This window comes from Borostomias antarcticus (genome assembly GCF_949987555.1).
Source record: "Borostomias antarcticus genome assembly, chromosome: 5".
NCBI lineage: Eukaryota > Metazoa > Chordata > Actinopteri > Stomiiformes > Stomiidae > Borostomias > Borostomias antarcticus.
This window is the reverse complement of record NC_140238.1, coordinates 7,416,239-7,425,113: the sequence shown is the minus strand read 5'-3', so window position 1 is coordinate 7,425,113 and position 8,875 is coordinate 7,416,239. Positions and strand designations below refer to the sequence as shown.

General features: G+C 53.6%; 1 protein-coding gene across 1 annotated transcript in view; it reads right to left on the bottom strand.

Annotated features, from left to right (window-relative positions):
* Nucleotides 1–8,875, bottom strand: part of LOC311309240 (latent-transforming growth factor beta-binding protein 2-like) — an 87,785-nt gene that overhangs the window by 19,334 nt on the left and 59,576 nt on the right. Inside the window, exons 16-26 of the mRNA XM_084438423.1 lie at nt 8,229–8,354; nt 7,434–7,562; nt 7,128–7,247; nt 6,589–6,708; nt 2,961–3,083; nt 2,604–2,726; nt 2,382–2,507; nt 2,106–2,231; nt 1,803–1,928; nt 1,580–1,705; nt 314–439 (exon numbers count right to left, since the gene is read on the bottom strand). Of these exons, the coding sequence (XP_084294549.1) occupies nt 314–439; nt 1,580–1,705; nt 1,803–1,928; nt 2,106–2,231; nt 2,382–2,507; nt 2,604–2,726; nt 2,961–3,083; nt 6,589–6,708; nt 7,128–7,247; nt 7,434–7,562; nt 8,229–8,354 (1,371 nt within the window). The remainder of the gene's footprint in view (nt 1–313; nt 440–1,579; nt 1,706–1,802; nt 1,929–2,105; nt 2,232–2,381; nt 2,508–2,603; nt 2,727–2,960; nt 3,084–6,588; nt 6,709–7,127; nt 7,248–7,433; nt 7,563–8,228; nt 8,355–8,875) is intronic.

Sequence of the window (8,875 nt, the reverse complement as noted above, 5' to 3'; positions counted from 1 at the left end):
TAATCTTTCTCTGGCATCGGAGACATCCACTGTAATCCAATTTTGTCTGCCTTGGACGTGTTTTTGGAAAATTGATCCCCGAGGCTAAGAGAATTGTTTGTTTTTTGTGAAGAGGATCGTCCTCCAAGTTTTGATCCACCCTTCTGCACGCAAAAAAAACCTCCCAATGGAATACGGTAGCGGATGTGGCCTGAACCTGTGGTATTCTGGACTGGAAATGCACTGTGTATACTGGTGGGAGGAGCAGAGGAGAGAGGGAGCAGAGCAGGACAGGGCAGAGGTGACAGTATGAGGTAAGAGGTGACGGTCTTACCCTCACAGCCGTATCCGTCCTCAGACAGCTGGAATCCGGTTTCACAGCCCCGACAGGCGAAGGATCCCGGTGTGTTTCGACACAGCTGGCCGGGACAGACGTTGGACACCAGGCACTCGTCTATGTCTGCGGGGACATGAGGAGTGGGCGTAGCGGAGATTAGCGGCTTGGTTGGTAAGAATATCTTTAAAAAATTGGCTTCAAGTCACTCCGACTATGAAAGCGTACGTCTAATCAGCGCGGTCGTAAATCACCGCGATGACATCAATTGCTATTGTCAACGGCTCTCTATCTCTCCAGCTGATCTTGCCATGAGAAGTCACAGCGCTGACTTCATCTCCTTCTATTCATGGGCTGAGTCTCATTGTTTTTGCGTGAGGATCGGCTAAAAGGAGCCAGAGCGAGAGGCATCCAAGCTCCGGGCGTGATGTGATGTCTGCGAGGAGTATTTTGGGATCTTGATCTCAGCGGGGAGCGTGCCGAGTCCAGGCCGTCACACCTGATGTCGTTTACAGAGATGCTGACTCTGACGCTATTCCAGGGCGGCGTGGCAGACAGGCCCGGGCCAGACACACGCGAGGAGCAACGGGGCCTGTCGGCGCTCCCGGCGCGGGCCCTCACATCTGCCACGGCGAGCGCAGACGGCAAGGTCTGACATGTTCTCTTCAAACGGCGTTCGCTGCCTGCAACCATACAGGAGCGCACACGCACAGAAGAACATGCGCACGCACACACACACACACACACACACGGAAGTACACGATGTCTCATAGACCCAGACACAGACATGCGCGCGCACACACACACGCAAACACACACACACACACAACTGCACCCGCACCTATACACACACATGGAAGTACATGATGTCTCATAGACCCAGACATGCGCGCGCACACACACACGCACACATACAGTACACACACACAACTGCACCCGTGCCTGCCCCCGCACCTATACACTTACACACACACACACACACATCCAAACACACACACACACACACACACACATCCAAACACACACACACACACACACGCAAACACACACACACACACACACAACTGCACCCGCACCTATACACACACATGGAAGTACATGATGTCTCATAGACCCAGACATGCGCGCGCACACACACACGCACACATACAGTACACACACACAACTGCACCCGTGCCTGCCCCCGCACCTATACACTTACACACACACACACACACACACATCCAAACACACACACACACACACACACACCAAGGTCCCCCTCACCTTCACACTTCTGTCCAGTCTCAGACACTCGGAATCCTGTCTTGCAGGTGACGCAGGTGAAGGAACCCATCGAGTTGGTGCATGTTCCCCGGGGGCATGTGCTGGGCAGCGCGCATTCGTCAATATCTGCAGGGGGGGGGGGGGTTGAACACACGCGGTTCTGTTACACGACGTTTCCTGAAGGACCAGACAGCGGTCATCGGCAGGAGGACAGCGGACCCACCTTCACAGAGCTCTCCGTCAGGGGAGACCACGAAGCCAGACGGGCACGAGATGCAGGAGTACGAGCCCTCGGAGTTGAGACAGATCCCGTTACCACACAAAGTCAGGGACCGGCACTCGTCCAGATCTGGGAGACACAAACGCACACGCATGCACAGTTGAACGCCAGACTCTCCACACAACAGTTGAACGCCAGACTCCTCCACACACAACGCTGTTTCTTGAAAACAGGCTAAACGTTCAGAGGATGACCGGAGCGGAGTGGCCCGCGTTGACGGCCAGCGAGGAGGAGCGGGACCCTCACCCTCGCAGCTCCGCCCGTCCTCGGACACCCTGTAGCCCGCCGTGCAGCGGGTGCAGCTGAAGGACCCCGCTGAGTTGACGCACACCCCTCCCAGACACATGTCCGCCTGGGCACACTCGTCCACGTCTGCGTTAGGAAACACTTGAGTTACCACAAATAAACATTCACCGACCCCTGGAGTTTAATCTCTCCGGGGCAGAAAAGACCTGGGTTTTATTGAATGGTACGGTATATACGTTTGATTTGATTTCATAGATATCGTCGGGGGTTTCTTACCCTCACACCTCAACCCATCGACAGACCTCCCGAACCCGGGTCTGCAGTTCTGGCATGAGTAGGAACCTTCCGTGTTGGCGCAAATTCCCGTGGGGCACACATTACGCGTAGCGCACTCGTCGACATCTAGTAAAGAAAGAAATATCGAGACATTGAACGGCGTACCTGGCGGCGGCACAAAGGGAGTTTCAGCGAATTCCACTCCTCTAATCAGCTACAGACCTTCGCAGGCGCTGCCATCCGAGCTGACCCGGTAGCCTAGGCTACAGGTGCACCTGTGGGAGCCGTCCAGATTGACACACCTGCCGTGGAGGCAGACGCCCGGCAGCAGGCACTCGTCCACATCTGGACAGGAGAACGGATACAGATGAGGACCTCGTTGAAAACCTACTCCCGGACGTTAATAACGTTTATTGAACCCCTGCGGGATCGCGGCCCACGTATCCCCCCCCCCCCCCGTAGCTGGGTCTCCGACAGCTGGATGGAGGCTTTCAGACAGCAGATACTTTCATATCAGCCGGGGGTTGGGGGGAGGGGGATACGTGGGCCGCGACCGATGTTTTATCATGAGCAGGTTACCTTGGCAAGCGCCGTTGTCCGGGGAGGCCTGGTATCCCTGGTAACAGTTGCAGCTGTAGGAGCCCTCAGCATTGACACACCTCCCGTGGGCGCACAGCGATTGGTCCAGACACTCGTTCACATCTAGAGTGTGGGGCGGGTCACAAGAGAAGCATACACGTGAGGGTGATAGTGACAGACTGGACACAGCAACGATCACATGATGCGATTACACGCTGGGGAGGAATGGACACGCTTCTTATTATCTGCTGTATTTCTGCTTCAATCCTTTCCACTTCATGCTTTAAGTCGGCACACATGATCATGGCAAAATTAAGCTATTTTTCTGGTGGTTGGGGGGGGGGGGGATTTCATCAAAAACATTGTTTTCACGTGCTATTTCAGTGGCATTTCAGGTTTGGCATTATGCCAAGCAGATCCGTTCCCTGTGTGTGTGTGTGTGTGTGTGTGTGTGTGTGTGTGTGTGTGTGTGTGTGTGTGTGTGTGTGTGTGTGTGCGCACATGTGTGTGTGCGTGTGTGTGTGAGAGAGAGAGAGAGAGAGAGAGAGAGAGAGATAGAGTAGGAGTGCAACAGGAAACAAGAGAGAGAGCAGTAGACAGACAGAAAGAAAGTAGGAGGAGGGCAGTAGGGAAAGAGAGAGAAAGTGTGTGTGAGAGAGAGAAAGAGAGCACAGTAGACAGAGAGAGAGAGAGTAGGAGGAGGGCAGTAGGGAACGAGAGAGAAAGTGTGTGTGAGAGAGAGAGAGAGAGAAAGAGAGCACAGTAGACAGAGAGAGAGAGAGTAGGAGGAGGGCAGTAGGGAACGAGAGAGAAAGTGTGTGTGTGAGAGAGAAAGAGAGCACAGTAGACAGAGAGAGAGAGAGTAGGAGTGCAGTAGGGAACGAGAGAGAAAGTGTGTGTGAGAGAGAGAAAGAGAGCACAGTAGACAGAGAGAGAGAGAGAGCACAGTAGACAGAGAGAGAGAGAGTAGGAGTGCAGTAGGGAACGAGAGAGAGTAGGAGTGCAGTAGACAGACAGAGAGAAAGTTTGTGAGAGAAAGAAAGAGAGAGAGAGAGAGAGAGAGCAGTAGACAGGGAGAGAGAGTAGGAGAGCAGTAGGGAGTGCTCTCTCAACAGCTGTACGGGCCGAGAGGTGAATAAGACAGTAGAAACAGGGCTACTGCAGGGAGAACACACAGTAAAACACAGGCAGTGCTTTGTCCGCCCGCCGGGTCCTTTTGCCAGCCATCTGTCAGTACGGTCGAAAGCCTTGTTTCTGAAATCTCCTGGCATCTCTCAGTCCTCAGCGATAAGCCTTGACAAGGGACTGGAGCAGCTTTCTCTATCGCACCAGCAATTAGGCTTATCCACAACATAGCCAATTGGCCCCAAAACTACTGTGCTACAGGCAATTGACTGAGGTAAACAGTGGAAACCCAGCTAGCGAACACACGCTCCCTGTCTGCATACATGGGGCCTGTTCTATGGACATTAGCCTGTGTGTGATCCTTTCATGGTGGTTCTGAACATATTTACACCCACTGTTACAGCTCATTTACTGAGGAAGTGCCCCTCAGCAGCTATTGATAAACCACATCATCGCCATGAGGAGACTGATCGTACAGTATTTGCCAAGAGACCAATTAGCGCAATAAAGTGTGATGAAGCGATGTTTTCGTACAAGCTGAGGAACGCAACATGACTGAATACAAACGTACTAAGCCATATTATTACTAAACACTATTTGTCTTAACTTAAATAACAATAATAAGTTATTGTGGAATACTGAGCTAGTACAATATTTAAACAATACAAGGGCAGTGATTGTTGATATTTCACAATAATCTAGTTTGTCGACAACATTCCAACTAAATCAGGAAAGGCTGGTCATAAAGACTAAAAGTCCAGCCAGTTTAAGAATCAGGGGATGTCGCAACACCAGCCAAGCTCTTATGTAACACGACCACCTCCGGGTTAGGGGGTTGCTACGACAATGGCTTTAATATGACAGGAGCCTGGATTGTGTACCGGGTCCCCATAAACCACAGCCGTGTCACATGTTATGGGTGACTAACCCAAACGCTGTTTGTGTGAGAGGACCTCCCCACAGTGGGGTTACGGCCCTATGACCTCACCATACGCCTGGGATCACACCCCACCCCGCGCCCCCAGGTCTCTCCCCCAAGCACCAGTCATAAAGCCCGAGCCCCCGCAGGGAAAGGACGGCGGTGGCCGGAGCCATCCAAAAATAATAGGCTGTTTGTTTAAGGCCCTGGCCAAGGGAAAATATTTGGACTCTCCCAAATTGAAGTACTACAAACAATCTTTTACAGCAGCCGACGATATGGAGAAGATCAGCAATAACAAGGGCGATGTGTTTAAACCATACGGGTTGGGCCCCGGGGCCCGAAGAGAGGCGGGGGCAGATAGGAGGATAACACCACCACTGGAAACAGAGAGGCAGCCAGGAGGAAGAGGAGGAGGAGGGCGAAAGAGACACGCCAACACTTGTGAGCCGTCATCACCCGCGACGCCTACGGTACGGGACTGATCTGCGCTGGGGTTCGGGGGACCTGCAGCCTTTCCACTGCACGTAAAAACGTCCCGATGTTAAGCCTCTTGAAGAGGATTAGCGGCATGAAATACAGCGTGTTTCCTACAAATCCGTGATGATTCAGACCCGGCAAAGCCACAAGTGCAAAAGCTAATTTGGCCCTGTTCATTTTGGGGGAGAACTGGAGTCGTCTGTCAAACTTTTCATGTTGCCGTGGCGTCCTCCCTACAGCACGTTGCCAGGATGTTCTGGTGGGGGCGATGTGATGTGAAAATTGAGCCCCTCATAAATTAGGCCAAACTGGTTAATGGAGAACCAGGAATATGAATTTTGTCGGCTGATCTAGTCGTTATGAAAAATAAAAATAAAAACTAGAAATGGTGCTCTGAGAGCACACACCTCCACCCATGAATGCATTTCGTGTCTCTGTGCGTGCGAGCAGTTTGGTATCACTGCATTGGTTGAGAGCTTTATGCCAATCCAAACCCTGTGTCTCTGTGACCTTCCCACGTTGAGATACAGTGTGGCTGTTTCAATTTCCCCCCTTTGACAATGAATGGGGAGGATTTTTCGCTCCTAAGCCCAAATCCCAAAAATGAATGGAGGTGAATAGGCGGCTGTGTTTGGGCGGCTCTGTGGCGCCCCCCTCGGGTGGCATTCGGCGGGGGGGGGGGTTCGGTGCACTCTGGGCTCTCCCCACACACACCGCAGTCCAAATCCTGTGTCTCTAGCGCCCCTACACGGGAAGCTGGCTTCGTCCGAAGTTTTGCTTTAATTCATGGATCCGCCCAGTGATTTGTCTCTGCTCCAAAATTGTATGGATTCTAAGTTGGCCCATGCTATACCCCTCCACCGAGTTTCATGAAAATCGGTCAGGTAGGTTTTACGCAATCCTGCTAAAGAAACAACCAACACACCGCAGCGAAAACATTACCTATCACCCTGCGCTATCGCTAGGGCGGAGAAGCTCACTTGCCAGGCAAGGGGAATGCCATCCAATCATAAGAGCTGGTTCAAGAGGCCTTCAAGAGGGCGGCCTTTGAAGGCTTTCGTGTTTTTTTGTTCTCGACAGGGTCGGGGGAGGCCTGTATCTTACCGACACATTGCCCGTTGGCGGCCCTGTAGCCAGGTTCGCAGGCGTGGCACTGGAAGGAGCCCGGCGTGTTCACACACCGCCCGTCGGCGCAGGAGCCGGGGTCCCGGCACTCGTCCACGTCTGGGACAGGAAGGATGGACAGGAGGGGGAGGGGGGGAGGCACACTGTTAAAACAAGCGTTCATTGACACGATTGGTGCAAAAATACACAGAAAGGGTGAACACACATACACCCACACACACACACACACACACACACACACACACGCACACACGCACAACAAAGACACATAGTCTCTACGGCACTGCGTTAGAACGCTCATATTCACAAGTATGACTCATTGACTTATATTCATAGTCTGTCTTTGTTTTTCCCCTGGCTGAGAGCAGAGGAAAATACAACAATGGCGGTCCTGTGGCAACGCTGCAAACGAACCCGGGGCAGGCCAACACACACGCCAGCAATTGTGATGTTGATTTTATGCTAGGTCTTGGAGACTGCAGGAGCAGCGCGTTTGTGTCTGAGCGAGCTGGGCTTACCTTCACACCGGCCTCTCGAGGACTTGGCGTAGCCGCTCCTGCATTCACAGGTGTAGGAGCCGTCTGTGTTCACACACTCTCCATCCTGGCACTTGTTGGGCATGTCGCACTCGTTTACGTCTGCGGATTTTCACCATAACCAGAAAGGACGGGAGGTAAGAAACAGGACACTATTGTTTTTCCAAGCCGTGAGCTCTTCGCGTTGCGCTGAAATAATGTTAGCGTGTGACACTTCACATCCGGCAATCATTCAGGAGAAAAAAGACAAAAAAAAGCACCGTCCATCGTCCGTTGCCAGCCTCTCACCTTGACAGAACTTCCTGTTCTGGGTGATCACCTGACTATAGCCACTGTAGCAGTGGCAGGTGTAGGAGCCAAAGGTGTTCACACAGTTACCCGTAACTCCGCACGGGTCCTCCTCACACTCATTCACATCTAGAGAGAGAGAGGAGGGAGGGAGAGAGGGAGGGAGGGAGAGAGAAACATGGCAGACAGAGAGCGAAAGAGACAGAAGAAATGATAGACAGGGAGAAAAACAGAGCCAGAAAAAGAGGGAAACAGAGAGAGAAAGGTGTGTGTGTGGTCACGGTGTTAAGTTACAATTCCATTTAGTCCACAGGAGACCTTGCACTTTCCAACCCTTCACTCTAGAGCCCCCTCCACAGCGCAGACAGACATTCCTCAGTGATGGGCCCGGGGCCGGAGTCAGAGCCGGTCTTGGACGCGACCCGCACGGTGAGGTAAGCGATCACGGCTCCGTGGCAGCTCCTTGGACGGCCCGTCCAGCTGTTGTCAGGCATCGCGCAACGGGTCAACATAAACAAACCGGCGCCTTTCATTTATCTGGCGCCCTTGATTTCTCAAGGCCTCTCGCGCGCGGCGGCGGCCACGGCGCGGGTCGGCCGGGGGGCTGGAAGGCGCGCCAGCCGCGCTGAAGCAACGATTCGGGGAACTGACGGAGCCCCGGGAGGATGCCTCTGTCTACAGTCAGTATCCCCGCCCCCCATTCCCCCCTCCTCCCCACCCTCCCCCCATTCCCCCCTCCCCCCCACCCCCAACCCTCCTCCCCCTCCCTCCCTCCCGCTGTCCATCAGGTCTTACCGATGCAGTTGGTCTGCAGCGCGCTCAGCTTGTATCCGGGGTCGCAGTAGCAGGTGTAGCCCGTCTGCACCGGCACGCACAGGCCGTTACCGCATATGCCGGGGGCGATGGAGCACTTGTCGATATCTGGGGGAGGGGGGTGAGGGAGGGGGCGGAGACACAGGCACACGGTTATGGTCGTGGCTCAGCCAGTTGGGTTGCTCTGCGTGGCGGAGAGCGTGATCCCCTCAACACACACAATCCCCCCTGAAGAAGTGCGCTGGTCCAGCACGTTCTGTGTTATTCTCTTACAGCGGTGTCGTGTTCTAACAGGTGGTAGGGAGCTTCTACGGAAGGTTCTGGATCTGAAGGGGGAGGGCCGGCGGTCGTGCGCGGTTAAGCCCGCTGCTGGAATCGTGCTTTCGTTCGTTTCGGTCCAAAGCAGTTCTTGTAAGTATGAGCTATTGCTCGAGCTGCTAGGGCTGGCCACGATCGCTGACCCCTCACATGGGACTGTAGTTCAAGGCTCTCTCTCTCTCACACTCTCTCTCTCTCTCTCTCTCTCTCTCTTTCATGCAGGACTGGCCCTTGTCCAGTGTGGACAGTAGACAAACTGTCTGGTTTTCCGTCCTCTGACCCTGTGTGCTTCTCTGCAGCCTCGAGCCAAC